The following is a 21,102-nucleotide window of genomic DNA, read 5'->3' as shown; positions in this document are numbered from 1 at the left end:
GAGGTTGTCTCGCAACAACTCAATAAATTCAGTTTCATTCTTTCTCATGCGATCTCACTGCTACCCAATCAATGTTCGGATAATTAAAGATCCCAATTACGGTTACACTTTTTGCACTCATCGTATTTATTTGGTGATGCATTTTCTCGTCACTAGCAACCGAACCGATCCAACAGGTCCGTAACAACACCCCAGTATGTTTTTAATCTTGTTAGAGTCCATCTCACACCAGATGGCTTCAAACTGACTTCAAACAAAAAAAGGCTTCAAACAAACAAGCAACATGAAAAACATTTATTAGAATTGCAGTCATAGGTCTCCACTTTAACTGGATACAAGTCATCTGATATCAGTAACAACACACACACCCTCCTCTCCTATCCACTCTATTCCCTCTGATACTCCTAGCATTCGCATACAGACATAATAAATTACTTGCATGCTCTTTTGTTTACACTTGTCTATGATCTGCATGACAGTTCGCAAAATTGCAGATCTCTGTTGTTATCTACTTCCTTATTTATGCAAAAATCGTTACACATGCTTGTTAGGTCCAAACATTACGAATACAGAATCGTTCTCTCTTCGTAATCAATTCCATAATATCATCATTAACACAGTTATCTAACATGGTCACTTTTACATACATTCTCAACATTCCTCCCATTATAATTTTATTTCCCTGACTCTGTGTTAGGTTCTCATGCTATTAGTTTTTTAAGACTCCTATTACCAAACGTATTCAGATGTAAGCCGTCTCTCTTATACAAATCTAATCTTCCCTAAGACTCACTCTGCACGTCCAAAAACTCTCATCTATTCCTTCTACACAGTCTACGCTCTTCTTCACATCTCATCTCTTCTTCATAATTCATTTTGATCATATCTAGGTAATAGGCTAACAATTTTTACTTTCTCACTCACTCTTCACTTTAAGCTCTAATTTTGGAAATCAACGCAGCTTGCGTCCTCGCCAGTAGTTCAGTTCAAGGCTACCGATGATTTGCAAATTTAAAGCGTGACGAGAGTACAGAGTACAAATTTCACCATCTCGTGATTCTATGTCGTAATGTTATCTGATATAGCATAATTCGATTTTCGCTTTTTTTCTCGGTTTGCAGGGTTAAAATCGATTTTCCGATCGATGAAATTCTACTCGCAAGTGCCAAAGATTGGCTAACTCGGCAACTGGCTCAAAAATGTCTAGAAAAAGTTTCTCTAGTGAGAAACCTGAATCGAAGCTATATATAAGCATCTTTCTTTTGTAGGTCTGTTGTTATGAAAACTTCCCCACAAACTGCACTGGCACCAATAACGATACGATTGTGTGAAAGGAATTTTGCATACGAGATTTAATTATTTATCATGATACTGTTACCAAAAGATTAGAAATAAATTTGATATCATATTTTTGGATTTTAAACATTTCACGGGGCATCACTTATCTTTTTTAACACTTTAAAGAAATGTGGCGTTCAAGAATAGGCAGAGAAGTAGTTATAATTCCAAAGAGTTATGTTCCATGGATCTATTTTTGTTCATTTTTAGACGTGATAATGACCATAGAATAAAAAGATCTAAATTTTCATAGAGCAATAGTAATTGAAAGGAAGATATGTAGTGGAGATGATGAATTGTGTGCAATGGAGTAGAATTTCCTCGTTTGAACAGCAAAATCCCTGCTTGAATTAGGATACTGAAAATAGAGGAAAAAAAAGACCTTGGAATAGTTTTGTAATTCAATTAGAAATCTTCAGAACAAGGTAGTAAAGCTGTAGAACTGCATATGGGACTCTCATAATTAAAAAAAAAAAAAATATGCAAAAGAATAGATCTACTTTGGAGAATGGTATTCACAATCAACGAGTTTGTAATGAGTGGTTTCTTTATGAAGAATGATTTCACTTTTTTTTTTTTTTTTTTTGGTGGAGGGGTTGGGGGAATATAGGGGCAGCATACTAGCTGATATAGACCCTACACTAGATTAAAACTGCGGCTACTAATACGCGATTCCAGGTAAATGAAAATTCGTATAATTCAATGTATTTAATTATTAAATAATCTATTCGTGATCTTACCAGAGTTTTAAATTGCAGTAGATACTTGATACAAATTCCATAATGACTAAACAAGTATCTGGTGGGTATTTATTAGTGTAACTATCTCTTATTAAGTGAACAGGAGGTATATGAAAAATTGAATAGACTTGATGTAAATAAGGCTGTGGGACTTGATGCTATTTCATGTCCTATTTCACATGTCTTGAGGGAATGTGCTAGAGAGTTAACAACAGCTTTTGTATATCTTTTCAGCATGAGTCTCTCATTGGGTCAAGTTCCAAAAGAGTGGAAAAATTGTTCCAATTCATAAGGGAGGTGATAAGAGTAAGGCTTTGAATTATAGACCAGTCTGTGTGTCTGGAGTTGTGGTCAAGGTATTAGAGAAGTTAGTTAGGAATAAGATTCAGAATTGGTTGACAACAGAAAAATACTCTTTGCCGGCCAGCATGAATTTACTGAAGGAAGATCATGCTTTAACAACCCGCTTACTTTTTATAATAAAGTGACAAATGCGTTGGATAAGGGTGTTGCATATCCAGTGGTATATTTAGATTTTGCAAAGGCATTTGATAAATTGCCACATGACAAGCTGGTAATTAAATTGGAACGGATGGGGCTGAACAGTAGATTGGTTCGCTGGATTGGAGATTGGTTGTCTGATAGGTATCAGCGAGTTGTCTATGGAGGAGCGATATCCCAGAAGAGGAAAGTTACTAGTGGTGTACCTCAAGGGTCTGTTTTGGATCCATTGCTGTTTAATTTGTATGTAAATGATATCTGGAGAGGTCTGAATGGTGATGTGCAGTTATTTGCAGATGATGCAAAGTTGGGAAGAGCTATCAGGAGTAGTGTGGATGTTGTAGCTTTGCAAGAGGACTTGAATACACTGGCTGAATGGGAAAATAAGTGGGGATATCAATTCAATGTTTCAAAGTGTAAGGTTTTGAAATTTGGGAAGCAGAGATGGGATGTAAAGTACACAATCGGTGCAAATACAGTATCTTGGAAGAGGAAATGAGAGAGCAGGGAGTGATTGTAGACAAGAACCTAAAATTTCGGGGACATGTTACTAAAATAGTGAAGACAACACAGCGGATAATGGGAATGATGCGGAGGACATTGGCTTGTAGAAGTAAGGATGTTATGGTTCCTTTGTATAAGGCTTTGATCAGGCCACATATGGATTATTGTGCACAGATCTGGTCACCTGGTTTTCAAAAAGATGAAATTGCGTTGGAAAAAGTTCAGAGGCGATTGACTAAGGTTTCTGGTCTCTGGAATGTAGAGTATGAAGACAGATTGACAAAATGCAATTTACAGAAATTGGTGGATAGAAGGAGGAGGGGATATGATTGAGACATATAAGCTGTTAAGAGGTTATTACCAGATTAATGTCGGGGAGGTTTTGCACAGAATGGGTGAGGATAGCAGGAGAACAAGAGGTCATTCTTGGAAGCTGTATAAGGAGGGTGTGAGCAAGGGAGTGAGGAGCAGGTTTTAAAAAGTGCTCCTCACTCCCTTGCACGGAGTTTTGCACGGAGAGTGGTGAGTGATTGGAATGCTTTGCCCAAGAGTGTGGTGTGTGCAGAGAGAGTGAATATATTTAAGGCACAGTATGATAAACTGTGTGTATAACAGTGGACCTCCCACGATGAGTCTTTGACTCCATGGAGGTTTTTATAATAATAATAATAATAATAATAATAATAATAATAATAATAATAATAATAATAATAATAATAATAATAATCTGGGTCAATACTTTTATTGGTAAATGCCGAAAGATTATAAATGTAAATCTATAATACATTATTACCGTGAGTGATTATTATTTTTCCCTATTTTTATTAAATTCAAGCCATTTTAGGTCACCAATATTAAGAATAATAAATATTCCTTTATTTTAGATAATAGTAGGTGACTAGTCAAAAATAAATCTTTGACTAGTCACCTAGGTAAAGATAAAAAACTCACTGTCTTTCACTACTTGAACTTTGCATTACGGTTATCATCGCTTTTGCATTGATCAATAATCACTGATAACAGGAAGTTTACAAGGCCATATAAAATACGTCTGGCTGTTGAACAAGGCAGGTTTCTTTAGTTGAATCTTAACAGTCTAAAAAAAAAAAGGTAAGAGAGCAATGAATGCGTTTCTGTTACTTTTTAGCAGTTTCGAAGTCGTTGTTGGATCGTCTGTGACTGGCAAGTTCATTTAATGCGTGTCTTACAACTTTCTTACCGCGTTGGGAAGTTAATAGTAGTATTATTTTCGAAAGTAAAATATAAATTTTGTAACGTAGTTGGTAGTCAAAAAATTATGTTCTGTAAATGTGGACCATTCAAAGTACTAATATTAGTACTACAGGTTTACAAGAAAGCCTTTCATTTGTTGGAGCCACATAAAAATATAAAGAATATTTAGTGAATATCAAGAACCTAATGTATTTATATTTTTTTAAGCGAAAAAGTTGTAATGTAGGTGGATATCAGGAATGCTTATTTAGCCTTGAATACTTCGTTTTCATAGAAGTAGAAAGATCGTTACAGATTCTATTTTAGTCACTGAGTAGAACTTTTTCTAGTCCTTTTTTAAATCATTTCCTAAGTTAATCGAAGTTCGGCAAAGATAAGTAGGGGTTTATCATCCAGAAAAATTTCAATTAAGCTACTCAGAAAAATCGGTAGTAGACCACATACTGTTTCAGACTTTAATATCAGTTCGGGTTTAGGATCATGATATCACATAGTTATCGTCTGCCTTTTCTCTACCGAAATCTTCAAAATTATCAGTAACTATGAACTCAATTATTAGTGATGGACTCAGCTGTTAGATGAACTCGTCTAAGACCAGTTACTTGATTTCCTAAAAGTTAGGACTTAAAGAGCTTTTCTTTATTCCCTTTAGAGACAAGAATGACAATAAGGAATTTATTTTATTATAACATTTAATTACTTTAATAAGATGCTATTGTACTGTACTGCTTGAAAGACTCGAACTCTATTCAGGAGCATGTAAGTTCAGCCTTATTAGTGTTAGTGATTATGGATATCACTGGCCTATCAACTGCTTCAAAACTGCTCTGCTTCTAATCAAGCACCTGCTTGAACCAACTGTTTTAAGATTTTAACGCAAGCTTCGTGCATGACCTGATGAGTACAGATGTCGATAGATTTTAATAGAATATATATTTTAATTGATAAAATGTTTGCCTTACCGTCCAAGTCATTTTCATTGTTTATTTATTTTTCTTCTTATTATTTTTTCTTGTATTCGGTTATCCCATTGGCAATGATATTTAAGTACAATATAGTCAGTCCTAGACTCACAGCGGGACTGAACTCGATTACATTAACACCTGAATGCTAAAATATGTACATCTGTTTTTTTTGTTGTTGTTGTTGTACTGTATACAGTACTGATAAATAACAAAACGTGAGTATACAGTGCTCCTCTGCACTTAACCAGTAAAATAATCAACTGTAAACACACGGAGCATGTGAGTTATTCTTCAAAGCTATTATCTCATTAATTGTACTGTTCATCGGAAGAGGTAGCAGGACCGTAGTAAGGGGATATACCATCTATGCATTTGCAAAATATCTACAATAGAAAAAAAATTAATAAATCTGTTTTTAATAATAAACATATATCCATCAAATAAACGTTTGTTAGTTAAGAAAATAAATAACACTAAATATCGGGGATGATATGACTTTGTCATAGGAACGATGAACAAATTCGAATATGTATCGGTAGTTATTGTAAAAAATTAAGTTATTGTAAAATTCAATTTAATTTTCAACATTCATAAGTTCAAATTTTTACTTGCAGATTCTTTGGGGTCGTACATTGCTATTACGTCATTTCATTTGAAAGAATGAGGAAGAAAATTGCAGTTATTGGAGCAGGAGCCAGTGGACTGACGGCCATTAAGTGTTGTAAAGAAGAAGGACATGATGTTGTGTGCTTCGAAAGAAGCGATAACTGGGGAGGTTTGTGGCGTTATCGAGACAGCGACGTCGATGGATTGGCATCTGTTATGAGGTCAACGGTCATCAATACCAGCAAAGAGATGAGTGCTTTCTCTGACTTTCCACCACCTGAAGAATTTGCTAACTTCATGCATAACACGTCCATCATGAAGTACTTCCAGAATTATGTAGAAAATTTTGACATTCTTCGGCACATCATATATTTTCATGAAGTTATAAAAATAGATCCAGCCGACGATTACGAAGAAACAGGCAGATGGATAATAAAGCTCAAACACATAAAAGAAAATCATATTAAGCAAGAAGTGTTTGATGGAGTCATGGTGTGCATTGGTCATCATGTGTATCCTAACATTCCTAAATTTCTCGGAGAAGAGGATTTTCATGGAAAGATTTTTCACACGCACAGCTGTAAATCTGCAGAGGGCTATGTTGGGAAAAGGGTGGCTGTCATTGGTATAGGAAACTCAGGTGCAGATGCCGCAGTGGAATATAGCTACGTATGTGAACAGGTAAGAATACTCAAAAGTGAATATTGGGAATATAACATCTATGATGTAAGTTTATAGACAGCGTTACAAAAGATTTCTGTTATATACGACGGATCAGGGAGAATTAATATCCCTGTTGGAAGGACATATTCTGAATGAATTCAAGAACATGTATGGTAGCTGATGTTGCTGAAATGTGGCCTCCTTCGATGAGTCCCTGACTCTGGTAATAACAACAATAATAATATACAGTATATGAGTATGTGTAAACTACTAGATCCATAATAATCACCAGGTGTTTCATTTTCGGTTCTGAAAAAAAGAATCAGCTAACTTCTTTTTATTCTCGTATAGGGAACAGGCAAGAGAAATTAGCCCTATCTAACTTTTCGAGACTGAGTGGGCAGACAATATATATAACACAATATATTTATTATCTATAATAATGTGGCTCTACGGTCGATTTTCTTGAGTTTACGGGACGAAAAACCCAAGTTTCTGGGAGAAAAAAACGCTTGTCCGTGCCAGAGATCGACTAACTCGGGAAGCAGTCGAAAAAACTTAGAAAAATTTCCTCTAGTCGCCGACTAGATTCGAAAGCAAGTCTTCCTTCGTGCGGTTAAGCGCTGTGGTATGCAAACGCCACATCCACTGAGCTACACGCGCTCCTCATTTTCGGTTAAAGACGCTAATTAAATTTTAGTAGAATGACTCTTGTAGCGAAAATGCGGATAGCAATTATTTGTTGACACATCTCAACCAAGTTCTGGACCCATCTTTAGATCTTCTATGAACTCCACAAAAATAAATATACAGGCGATAAATTGTAATGATCTAGTAAGCAATGCGATTGTGCCCATTCAAACTACCTGTCAGTAAACTACTAATCCAGTATCCACTGAATTTAGCATAATGCAAAGGGAGAGGGGTAGTCTATAATGTAGTAAAGGTATTCCAGTTATGCAATCCCAAGGATTGCATAACTTAGGAACGAGAGATTTGGACTATGCTAAGTTTTCTAACATGTTCTGCGGGCAAATTGGTTTTCCAACAGTAAGGAATTCTCTCTAGTTAGTTCAAATTTCTGCCTCTGCAATTCGCAAGGGAGAAAAAATTCTACATGCACATTACTGCTTTGCTGCAAGATTTTGTTGCAAGAAGTAACATTTTTTTCTATGGTTTGATGCAGCTTATGAATAAATTAATGAATCTGTAAATTTATTATTAAAACGTCACGAACCGGTATATCATATATACTGCGTTACCAAAAATATTGATTACTCTAGCAGAAGCTCACATGATACAAGAACATGATAAACATAACGCATTGTATATTATGTATACACATAGCATTCTAGGAAGATATTCATCTAAAGGCTATGTACGTGACCGCATTTCATTTTAAACTGAAATGACACACCGAGCTCAGCTTAGTGACTTCTAACGAGATGGGTTATTGGATGCTAAATTGCAGGTTTGAGTATAAGATGAATTTCCTAGATATTGAACTTTCAGAGTGCAGTAAGATGGAACTCTATACGAAAATATAGATTGAATGAAAATGCCAAAAAAAAAAAAGAAAAGAAAAAGAAAGACTGCTTGAAAGACCACGAATTTTCACCAAAACTGCCTGAGGATACACTTCTTCTTCAACCTTCTGGTTCTGTCCACTGCTGGACGAAGGTCTTCCCCGATGATTTTTCAGACCACTAGGTTTTCTGCCTCTCCCATCCATCTCACTCCTGCAACTTGTTCCCGTTCATCCCTCCACCTTCTTCTAGGTTTTCCTCTTTGTCTTTCTCCATCCATTGGTCTCCACTCTGTTGTTTTTCTAGTCCATCTCCCGTCACTGCATCTGGCAATATGGCCAGCCCATCTCCACTTAGCCTGTTTAATGTATTTTACAATATCCATGACACTTGTTTGAGATCTTATCCAGATATTTGCCTTCCTATCTCTTAATGTTATTTTTAGCATACCTCTCTCCATGTGATGTTGTGTTGTTCTCAGCTTTTTGTTTAGGGCTTCTGTTAAATTCTATGTTTCTCCTCCATATGTTAGGACAGGAAGTATGCACTGGTCGAAAGCTTTCCTTTTTAGACTCATTGGGATGTTACTTCTCAATATGTCTCTCATTTTCCCATAAGTTATCCATCCAAGATGAATTCTTCGTTCAATCTCTTTTCTTTGGCACTCCTCAAAGGATAACAATTTTCCCCAAATATACATATGAAGTAACTTGTTCTATTTCATGGTTTTCAACTTTGATGGTTCTACGGTTTATATATTTATTCATCATTATTTTTGTTTTTTCTCTATTTATTTTTAATACAAAACTGGAGGCTTCATTTATGTGATTTAGCCTTTCTTCCAGATCATCAAGATTATCTGCTATCAGGACACTATCATCTGCAAATTTCAGATGATGCAGCCTTTCTCCCTATATTTTTATTCCTTTTGTTTCCCAATCAAGGCTTCTAAAGACTTCCTCTAGTGCAGCTATAAATAATTTGGGAGATATGGTGTCGCCTTGCCGGACGCCTTTTTGTATTGGGAACTTTTCACTGTTTTTATATAATTTAATTACAGAAGTTGCATTATTGTAAATATGTTTTAGCGTTTCAATATATGGTTTCTCAGTTCCCTGGATTTCAAGTGCTTTTAGTGTTGCAGATGTTTTAACTGAATCAAATGCTTTTTCATAGTTTATATAGGCCAGACATAAGGGTTTATTGTATTAGCTGTTTTAATGTGCGAATATGGTCCAAAGTATTGTAATTCTTTCTAAATCCAGCTTGTTCACAGGATTGCATTCCCTCTAGTTTAAATTTTATTCTATTATTTATAATTTTTGTGAAGACTTTATATATGATGGGAAGTAGGCTTATAGATCAGTAGTATTTAATTTCTTACTTATTGTCCTTTTTAAAAATTAATATTAGAAGTGAATTGTTCAAATTTTTCGGAATTTTTCTCTGTTTTAGGCAATTTATTAAAGAGTTTAGTTAGCTGTTTTGATGACTAGGCTTCCTCCCAGTTTTAAGAAGTCTACCATAATTCCATCTTCTCCTGGAGCTTTTCCGTTCTTTGTTTCCCGCAGTGCCATTTTCACTTCACCTTGTAAGATCTCAGGGGCATCATGTTCTTCCTCACTCGAGTTATCCATAGATGATTCTTGGATGTCCCGTTCTTTGTTTTCATAGAGTTCAGAGTATAAAATTCCTAAATTCTTTTGATTATTACATCTCTATTTTTTATAAGTTCACCATTTTGTCTTCTTACAGCAGCTATTTCCTTTGTTCCAACTGAGAATGTTCGTCTTAGGACCTTCATATTACTATTGTTTTTCTATTGTTTCTTTAATTTTGCTAGTATTATACGATATAAGTTCATGATTCATCCTTTTACGTATAGTTTTACAATTTCCGCATATTCTATTTTATTGATGACACTCAAATCTCTTTTCATATCTGTTCTTTTCTTCACCAGATCTAAGGTTTCCTGTCTTAGTTTTACTTTCTTTGGTGCCTTTTTACACCTCCTATTTCTAGTGCACAATTCAAGATAGATTTTGTTAATATTTCATTAGCATCATCGATGGTAGTAGCTGTGTTTAACTTTTTTTTAGTTCATTTTTGAGTGATTCTCTATAACAGCTTTTATTGTAGTAGAGGTTTTGTAGAATCACTAAATTGGACTTTTTTCTTATGGGCTTATTCCATTCCCAATTTTTGTTGATCCATACTTTTGCGCTTACTAGTCTGTGGTCACTTCCTGTGTTAAATCTAAGTCCATTTTCGGTTGATTTTCTTCTTGAAAAAGCTGTTCATAACAAGTAGATTATTTTCTTCTGCAAATTCAATGTCTTTCTCCTCTTTCATTCCTCTGTTCAAATCCAAATTTACCGATGGAGTTCAGAAGGTCATCTCTGCATCCAATTTTGGCATTAAAGTCATCCATTATAATTATGTAGAATTCTTTAGAATTACTAAATGTGGATTCTAATATTTCATAGAAATCTTCTATTTCTTCATCTGGATGTAGTTGGGGCATATACTTGTATAATTTTCAGTTGGTATCTTTTATTTATGAAGAGACTTAGTTCAGCTATTCTTGATGTTATTTTATTTTCAAACAGGACATTGTCCTTGATTGTTTTATTTATTAGGAATCCTACAGCACCAGTGGAGTTTATGTCGCATTCACAGTGGTGGAGTAGATGTCCATCTTTTAATTGCATGAGAGTTTCTTCTTTCCTTCTTATTTCTGAAAGGCCCACAACGTCCCATTTTATATGGTCCAATTCCTTCATCAGTTCTATCATCATCCCATAGAGATCTGGTTATATAGTTATATGTTCCTACTAATATCCTTCTATCATTGTGCACTGTAGGTGGACTCATTGTAGCTAGTTGAGACTATAGCATATTTTTCGACCTAGACCCTCTGCCTAAGTCCAGGACGCGTCCCTTTTTATGCTGGGCGATGGACGAGCCGGTATGTAATTTTCCTATTTTATTCATTCATTCATGGGGAGATATTTGGCCTTATAGCACCACGCTGACCAGACGGGTTGGCCCTCGAATACTCTAATAGCATTGGGGGTAAGGAGCAAGACGAGAAGAAAGAAGCAAGGAAGGAAGAGGAGGGACGAGTCTACAGATAACAGATGTATATTGCATGGGGATACACATCGGCCACTAAATTAAAAACCTTTATGAGGATATACGTCAAACGTAGCGTATATGCAAAATACTTTTTTGACATGGGTATACTATGTTAAAGATACCAAGTAATTTTATAAGCTAGGTTTTAATCTTTTTTTCCCAAGCGAAGCAAACAGACAAATAAGTCAAGTTTGCGCCTGAACGTAATTCAAGTCTGTGGCAACTCGTATTAAAGGTGAATTAAGCTCCGATCACTTTCCTCAGTATTTCTCCCTAATGCAAAACACATTCCCTTGCGGAGATGTATGATGCTATGCATTAAAGGTAAGGGTCACTACCCAGACCGGATTCGACCTTTATTGAGATTTCGTCAGTGGGAGCCAGAATCATAAATGCCAAGGTTGAAGTGATGCAGAGCTTATAGATTTTATCTAAACAAGTTGCCACAAGGTGCTTTGATTTGGTGACTTGAACTACGTTCAGGCGCAAACTTGACTTATTTGTCTGTTTGCTTCACTTGGGAAAAATGATTAAAACCTAGCTTATAAAATTGCTTGGTATCTTTAACATGCAAAATGTTTGTTCACGTGAGTCATCAGATGTTCTAGGCAACTACTTAAGAATGTTGGTCAGTAATCGTCAACAGTGTGATGCCAATGGGAAAAGCAAACGTTCTTTCGGAGTTCGATAGACAGAGAGTTTGGTAGAAGCTCTGTGAAACAATGAACTTAGCTTGCATTATAAACACAGCTCAAGGTTATGGAGATGGTGTGGAGCATGTTCTTCTGGTACAAAACAGGTTCCCTGATATTGCTGGAAGGTCGATTGTCCTCCAATGAATATCTGATTGTTGCCGATTAAGTCCATCCTACAATGTTGACTTTTACTCCAGCAGGTGACGGTTGTTTCATGGACGACAATGCTACTGTTCCTCGAGCAAGAATTTTAAAGCAGCGGTTCAACAAGCATGTCAGCGATTTCTACCATCTTTTCGGTGCCACCACAAAGCCAGATCTTAACCCCATTAAGAGTGTCTGGGAAATATTAGAAAAACAGATTCTGCAGCAAAGTTCCCTTTCGTCAAATCAGAGCGAGTTAATGACCTATCTCCTGAACGTCTGTTATGCTGTAGACGTAAATGTAATCTAACACCTTGTGGAATCTTACGAGACTGGTTGATAGCAGTCTCGTAAGAAACACTGCAACTCAGGAAAGTGAAGAAATAAATTGAATAATGAAAAAGATTTCTTTGGCCAGCTGCTACTGCCCAAAAGCAAATGTCTAATATGAAGAGTCTCCTCAGCAGGTATTGCAATGCGAGTTAAAACTGGACTGGAAATGAATATTTTTAAGTGAATCACACTACAGTCTCTTTTCAAGGGAGAACCTGGATCTAGTTGTTGGGAGTGGTTGGAATAGAGTAGGTTGATCAAAGTAGATAAGACTATTAATTAATTAATCAGTATTGATTGCGTGTATTCTTGTGGGCGGTTTGCGATTTGTTATGGGATGAAAAACCGAAGTCTCCTGAAGGAAAAATCCTGCCATGTGTGTATGAAACCAACCAAATGACCTTCAGTTCAAAAAAAAAAAAAACTTCCATAATGATTCGTCGTGTTCTATAGGTAGTTTCAACCAAAGAGCGTAGTCGATACCGACTAAACGACTCACCTTGATCTAGCGCCAGCCTACGAACTGGGTGAGCAGGATTCATTGTCCCACTTGTCAAGCAAGGTAGCGTACTTCTACGCTAAAACATACCAGCTGAGAGTCTGATCAACTCACTCCAATGAACACTAGCACCTTGAATTGGAATGACCTGTGAGGAATTATTCATGGACAAATGGTAGTTATGAAGCTTTATTTAAACAGGTATTTTTTGAACCTGTATTTTTAGTGTTCCAGTACTTTTGAATTGAGTACAATATAAAGGCGAATGTTTTGTTCAACTGTCTGTTGGGATCCCAATATTCAATCGGCTACTATTTTGCGTAACATTTTTTGTTATTTCAATCAATTTAGACCCAGTACGTTTTACACCATGTTTTTTTTTTTTTTTGTTAATTCACAGAAAAACTAATGGGTGTATACTTAAAATAATTATTCGAAGATTATGTCCGTCATTATGATATCTAAACTGTATTTTATTTGATATCATTTTTCCTTTTTTTTTATAGGTTTACCTCAGCACTAGAAAAGGAGCATGGATATGGCCTCGTACAGAATCTGGAGGCCGACCTTTCGACCTTCAGTCTAGGTTGACTCATTTCATTAGTCAAAAGCTACCGTATAATGTTTTATGTTCCATTGTCGAAAAGTGGCTTAACAGCACTTTCAATCACGAGTTGTACAATTTGAAACCTGATCACAGAGTTATGGGACAGCATCCAACAGTGAATGATGTTTTACCATCAAGGATTCTTGCAGGAAGGGTTGCAGTAAAAGGAGATGTCTTAAAATTTACCAAGGAAGGGATACTGTTTGAAGGCGACAAAGAAGTGACAAAACTAGACGCTGTTATTTTGGCCACAGGTTATAAAATCAAGTTTCCTTTTCTTGGAGATATCATACCAACTCAAGATAATCATGTATCACTGTATAAATATGCTTTCCCTCCTCAATTGCGACATCCATCTCTTGTTATTATTGGATTAATGCAACCAATTGGTTGCTTATTTCCACTTTCTGAAATACAGTCTCGGTGGTTTGCTCTTTTAATGAGTAAAAAACTTACTTTACCTTCTGAAGATGTGATGATGGCTGACATAGCTTCTAAACGAGAAGCTAATGCTAAACGATATGCCGCTTCAGCTCGACACACAATTCAGGTAGATTGGATTCCGTTCATGGATGAATTGGCTTCTCTTATTGGTGTTAAACCCAACACAGTTATCCTCGCTCTTACGGACCCTAAGTTGTACTGGGCGTATCTCACCGGGCCATGTTTACCTTATGAATACCGACTAGTGGGACCACATCAATGGTCTGGTGCTCGGGATGCTATTCTCAACTGCAGAGAAAGAGTTTGGGCGCCCCTTAAGACACGTTCTCTTCGACATGAAGCTCAATCACAAACGAACATTAGAGGTCTTTTTACGTGGATAATTTTGCTAGTTATTTTTGTAGCTTTTGTGATAAAACTTGCCAGTTAAGGCGAATATATAAAATATCTAATTTCTGATAAACAAATATACTATATGTATGTAGATATTCGTCAGTACATTTATCCAAATTACTATAGTTCTTCCTTCTCTTTTTTTATCATTTTCAAATTCTTAAAATGTAAATGTATTTAACTCTTAGTGATTTTTATTTAAGCCTACTATTTTATATCTACATAATAACTAGACCAAAGCTAACGCAACAACGTTAACGCAAAAATTAAAACCACTGTTTTGGATTATGAATTCATTAATGTTACTGAACGAAGGAGAACTAATTGTTAAAGAAATTGCCGCAACCAACTTATCTGAACTTTGGGTTTTCATCTGTTGGAGAACTAAATCTCATACACAGTCCATTCCTACCACCGTCCTGATAAATCATAGGCACTCTCTTGCTGCTAGAAATGCCGCCTACACGGGTTGACATGAACTCTATAAGACCGAATGGTATGGTAATAATAAATAAATGCCATCTATTATAAATTTAGTATAGATTACATTTATATTATATTATTAAAGTATGAAATTCATTATTTTACAGAATAACTAATATGCTTATATAAAGCATGAAATTCGGCTTCATATAAAAGTAAATTAGACATTAAACAAGCAGTCTGTAAAGCAGTGGTGGGCAACCGGCGGCCCACGGGCCGCTTCCGGCTCATAAAAGGTTGACCATACTTACATGGCATGTGGCCCGCATGTTGAATTATTTAAATAATACATTTTATAAGATGAATAATAAATTTGAAATAATTTTATACCTATACTTCGTGATATTGCCGTGCAACTTGGTGCGAGTTCAACCTTGTGAGTCATTATGAGTGGGGATAACAAAGCGACTTCATCCGACGACAACCGAGATTTTGGCGCATGTTAAAGAAAGCATTTTCGTTAGAAAATATCCAAAAATTTTATCGATGCTTGCCAAAAAAGCAGGGATACACACATATTTTGATGCATAAACTATATTACTTTGTTTTTAAGTGATAATAATTTTTTTTATTGAGTTTCATTTTCATTCTAGTTTCATATTCGTATACTTTAAATATTTGTGTTTCTTAAGATTGGTATAATAAAAATTGATAACTTAAGTATTTTTTTTCGCTCACTAGTTTCGTTTAATTAAACGCTTGCGACCCGATTATTAAAAATAAAAGTTGAATGTGGCCCGCGAGTCTGAAAACGTTGCCGATCTCTGTTGTAGAGCATTTAATGATTAATTTTTTTATTACACCTAGTCTAGATATAAATACTGTTACAACCTTTAACAGTGCATGAACCTTTCAGTAAATAATTTACAGCCTACAGCGCACCCAGAAACCACGTGTATATCGTGATTATTGCAGTACTCAATGTTCGAAACGTCCACCCCCCCCCCTCCTTTTGTCTTCATGAAGGCCTACAGTCTGAGAGGTCATATCGATGGAGACCGCACAGCATCCAATAGAAACCTTGCTACTGTCTCGCTCCAAATCCACCTTCAGGCTGGCGATGCTGGGGTGTCGTTTCTTGAAGGCTACTCTCTCAAGCTCCGACCACAGTTTGAAGTCGAACGGATTCAGATCGGGACTCACACGAGACCAGTCAGATGGCGATATGTGGTCGAACACATTTGCCTCCAACCACTGCTGTGTGGTCCTCGCCTTGCGAGTCCTGTTGGAAGGTTGACTGCCTACCGTGAAACAAGGTGTTGTTCAGGGACCGTACCACAGGACTCAGCATCCTTTCTCACACCAATGCAACTTGGATACCTCCCCAAGTATGCGTCCCCCCCCCCCCCCCCCCCACCACCACCAAACCATCACTGACGCGGGTGATGACCTTGGTGAATCCTGGTTGCTATGGCATAATGTGCGACCATCCGGGGAATATACCCGACTCTTTTAGGATTAAACTACTCTTCATTGGTGAAAATCTTCTCATGTGTGAAGATATCTCTGTGTCTTTTGTTCGCGTACCGCAGAAGAAGTGCCTTTGATTTTATCATCATCTACCGCATAAGTTGTGGTGTTAGGAAGTGTCTAGTAAAACGACGATAGGCTCTCAACCCCAGGTGATCAGTTAGTACACGTGACATCGTTCGCTGTGAAACGTTCATCTCTCGCGACATCACTTTCTGAGTTCTCATAGGATTACGGCGGAGGCGTGCCTTCACAAGCTGCGTGGTCGACCTGTTGTTTGCAGATTAGATACGTCTTCGGTATCTTTATAACGGTTGATGGTCCGATACACAAACATCGTATTGATCCCGAGTGTTTTTAAAGTGGTTAAATTTACAGATGGCTGCATTCCAACCTTGTGAAGTGCTATTACAGCTTCTCATAATTTCCCCACTGCACGTTAATCAGTACAGCTAGACATATCTCTCTCTCTCTCTCTCTCTCTCTTTACTGATAAACACGCGAATGTTGGCTGCGCACAACACCACTAACGGAAGCAGGCTCGCGCAATTCTGGTGGCAGCGCGGGAGTCAGCGGGAGTTGTAACAGTATTTATGGCAAGACTGTGTATGTAGAGTTTAACCAGGTTGATTATATACAACGGATTTTGAAACCAAAAGTTACTCTCGCGCATCTGCTAACAATTGTGGATATATCAAATTCTAAGTCTGTGGGTAGGATTGTCATTGCTGATATGATAGTAGAACTTCGTTGATTATTCGATAAATGTCTAGATATAAATGAATAAATTAATAAGAAAATTGGTGTCATTTATGTGTTTAATAATGACACCCTAAATACAAGCCGATCTTTAAGGATTGGGGTGTCACATAATAATAATAATAATAATAATAGATTTTAAAAAGTGATGTGGAATGCTTGAAACTTAAAACAAAAATTGAATTTAATAAATTATTAAAAAAAACGGAAACAAGCTTAATTATACATTGCTGATGCACAATAAATAGAGGTATTTATTGTGCATCAATATTCTGTAATATTAATGCACAATAAATTCAATATTCTGTAATCTTATAACGGTGTGGATAGAGCATATCAGGATAGCGAAAATATATTGACGACATGGATGTAGGATAACACCACAAGTAAATAGAGTACTATTTATGAAAAACAGATCATTCTACTCTGGAAAGAAGCAATGTTCGGCGCTGAGCCAAACTATAGAAAGAACTTCTTAAGAAGCAACGTTCGTCGCTGCGCTAAAGACAGGTGTGTCTACTTCAATATTGCCTGAAGACATATTTGGAATCATTCAACCATTCTAATTCTAAATTATTAGAAATGTTATTAGAAAATAATATTTCTAATAAAGAAAACAGCTAAGAAATAAACCTTGGTGTAAAAGAAAATTTAGAATTGGAGACCGATGAATGTTCTAAGAAAACGAAATTTGTAATATATTTTAAAGAATGCACATATTTGAATTGCGCAAACATTGCTCGTATGTAGTTGATGAGTCTGATGGGTTTGGTTCAAACAGGCTGTTTATTTTGTACGTTAAAAATATATTTTACAAGAACGAGAGCAGATCAAAGAGAGTTCAAGCTTGCAAGGGAAAAAGAAAGACTTCTGACACCACACCCTGACTCGTGTATCGCTTCTACTGTGCATATTAATAATTCCCGAAGCTGTAGAAAAGGTGAGCTTACTCTGTATTAGCTATTGTGTGTTTTCCTTTTATCTATTGGTTGGTTGGTGGGAGTTTCTGGGAGAAAGAAACTCCTAACTCCGTATGAGACCGGCTAACTCAACTGATGTCATTCAAATATCTTTTCATATATCTTCTTTCTTCACCAGATGTGTTTGTAACGAAAACCTTAATGCCTCTGAAGAACAGAACGCTTTAAACGATATCTGCAGTGCGATCAACCAATATAGGTCAGGGTTCCGAAAATCTGTATGTAAGCAAAGATATCAGACAATAAAATGTTTTAGTACGAAAATCTATGCCATTAAAGTTCAATGTATGCGAATAAATAGAAAAATAAATGTTTATTTTCAATTTCATTTATTGTATTACCTAATTCGTATTCATCGGACATATAAATAAATTTATGACAGTGAAAATCATGTTCTTTATTTTAGAAATATAACAGATCGTTGCAATATTTTGCCAATCAATATTTATTTTCCATGTATTTGACTATTTAGTCATTCTACAGAATAGTCTGAAGGTATTTCATAAATGATTAAAGTGTGAAATAAACTTCTTGTGTGTGTAACGGAAGTATACAGTTTAACTACGCAGATTATACACAACATATTATGTAACCAAAAGATAAAAGCATCGTTTATTAAGGCCACCATAACACGAAACGAATATCATTTGATATGATTGAGTAATATGAACCACGCTTTATCAAAAGAATCCAAAGGTTATATAGTGATAGCAAGAGCAATTTTTAAAATATAGATTTCAATATTAATGTTACTGTGATTATCAAAAGTACTCTCCATCATTCTTCGAATCTATCGCAGTTATAATTCCCAGGGAAATTTCTCTTTCAGTTTAATTTCTCCCATATAAGCACCTAAGTGACTTTATTCGGTTTTAGATGTGGGTAGCTTTAACTCACATTAACGCTTGTTACAGTCGTTTTCAGTAAACTCCAAAATATTCACTGCAGAAATGATGCTATTTCATATAAATATACAGTATTAGGATTAAGGACCACCAGATGGCTGTAGTTGTCTGTGCCGTGGTATCCGGAGAGTTCATCGAAAAGGCATTCATCGAAAGTCAATTCATCGAATGAACAATTCATTGAACGACTATTCGACAAAAATGCAATTCATAGAAAAACTATTCGTCGAAAATGTTAACTTTTTGAAAATGTTATGATAAAAGCGATCCATTTAGGACAAATACTGAACCGAGCAGAGTGAGAAAGTAATGCTACTTTAATAGGGAATAATTATAGAAGAGTGTGGTTTCTTATTGTCTTTCTTGTCCGATAACTGTTTCATGTCTATTCATGGGACTGATTTGCCTGTTTCCGGGAGGAAAAGCCCAGTATACGCAGGCTTCATTATTATTATTATCCATTATTCAGTACAGGGATGAATAAAAGTTTGTGGGATGAATTGTGGAATGAATAAAAGTTTCAAATAGCGAATTCGAATCAAATTCGCTATTTGAAACTGTTACAAGAAAATGTCGCACCATTCCAGTTTTCAGTTCAGCTATATTCGGGTCCAAAGAAATAACGTGTCGAAATTATGTATTACAATAACTCTCTGACTTAGCGGAATTAATAGAAGTTGTCGGTACAAGAAGCTGTCTGCATGGTTCAGTTTTTGTTCTAAATGGATCACGTTTATCATAACATTTGATTATCACTATCACTAATATCATTTCGAAAAAATGTTTCGAAATGATATTAGCACTTCTTTAGCTGAATCAATTTAATGAAATTTTAGTTAAAATTTTCGGTGAATTGTTTTTTCGATGAATTACATTTTCGACAAATTTTCGTTCAATGAATTGTTCATTCGATGAATATGCCTTTTCGATGAATCACCTTTCGATTAACTGTTTTTTTCGATTAATTTTCAAGGAAACCGTCTGTCGTAGTCTCCTCCACTGGATGCTAATTAAATCATTGACAGTTTTAATCAGCTATCCGTGAATAATATCCGTGAATGCTCCATCTTAGCCATCCGTAGATTCCTAAGATGGAGCATTCCTTCCTACCTTTCTAGTATTCAGACGTTCAGGCCAAATGACCTTGCCTACTCACTTTTAGAAAAAGAGGTGTTGGTTAATTTTTTCAAGTATTAAAATAAAGGCAGTTGTTCAACCGAAATGACATAACTCATGAAATATCCAATTCCTTTATTTCTTTTGAGGTTATAAAAGCATGAAAACAAGTTGAATATATTCAGTACATCTTAGTACTTATAGGATCACATACAGAAAAAGAAAAAGGGAAGTTACTAATGTTTTTACTGGAACGGTTGGAATTCGTAGCATTTAAGAAACGCGAGGAATGGTATTGTATGAGACACAGGTAGATTGAAGGAACTAATGTCTGAAGTTAGAGTGCTAATGACTGTTGACTAGCAGCTGTTGATTTTATCGTGTAGGTTTTTTTTTTTTGCTGCTTTTTGCAACTTGCTTCCAAAGAGCTGCTCTTTGGAAGCAAAGGGCAGCTCTCATAAAAATAAAAATAGATAAGGCGAGACAATCAGAACATTTATGAGAATAATAAATAAAAGTACATCACAGATGAAGCATCTATTACCCGGTTTGTTATCTTCGTTTAGAAACAGCATCAGGAATTTTATGGGAGCTTTTTGTGATCCGCTCCAAAATCAGAAGAAAATTCTTTGAATGGACGGATTTGTATAAGTAATTTGTATAAGATGTTATAAGTAATGCGTTTAACAAAACAAACACTATTTTATTTATTTACTTTTCTTATTGGTAAGCTAAGAAGACTATGGATTTGATGTGTCTGTGCCTGGAATAGCTATACATGGAAATCAGCTCAGGAGGAGAAATCCAGATATCTGTGCTCTAATTTTCTTCCGATAAAGAGCAGATGCATTTGAGTGATAAACAATGAGTGTATTTAAGGCACTGCTTATGAAAGATCTCGAATCTCGAAATTTCTGAGAACTACATGGTTAATCAATGAGGAGGAAGAATAGAAGCTACTGTTATCGGAAACACAATGAATGGATTTCATATCAATGGGAACGCAATTTGTATCGAGAAAGAATATGAAGAGGTAAAGCTCATAAGCATGAAGTTCTGG

The 21,102-nt window shown here is 35.9% G+C and overlaps 1 protein-coding gene across 1 annotated transcript; it reads left to right on the top strand.

Moving 5' to 3' along the window:
* Nucleotides 1–4,139: 4,139 nt before the first annotated feature.
* Nucleotides 4,140–18,349, top strand: LOC150097550 (flavin-containing monooxygenase 5-like). The gene is made up of 3 exons (XM_090407396.1): nt 4,140–4,193; nt 5,896–6,568; nt 13,392–18,349. Exons 2-3 carry the CDS (start codon nt 5,942–5,944, stop codon nt 14,364–14,366), a joined length of 1,602 nt encoding a protein of 533 aa, XP_090263522.1. The 5' UTR covers nt 4,140–4,193; nt 5,896–5,941; the 3' UTR covers nt 14,367–18,349.
* Nucleotides 18,350–21,102: the final 2,753 nt, after the last annotated feature.

This window comes from Typopeltis vanoorti, chromosome 17 (genome assembly GCF_054136105.1).
Source record: "Typopeltis vanoorti isolate ZY-2024b chromosome 17, IOZ_Tvanoo_1.0, whole genome shotgun sequence".
NCBI lineage: Eukaryota > Metazoa > Arthropoda > Arachnida > Uropygi > Thelyphonidae > Typopeltis > Typopeltis vanoorti.
The sequence above is the reverse complement of the archived record's forward strand: the minus strand, read 5'-3'. Positions and strand labels throughout refer to the sequence as shown.

Coding starts and splice junctions, on each gene's coding strand:
- LOC150097550 (XM_090407396.1), top strand. CDS start 5,942: ATGAGGAAGAAAATTGCAGTTATTGGAGCAGGAGCCAGTGGACTGACG. Junction 6,569..13,391: donor ATAGCTACGTATGTGAACAG/GTAAGAATACTC, acceptor TTTTTTTTATAG/GTTTACCTCAGCACTAGAAA.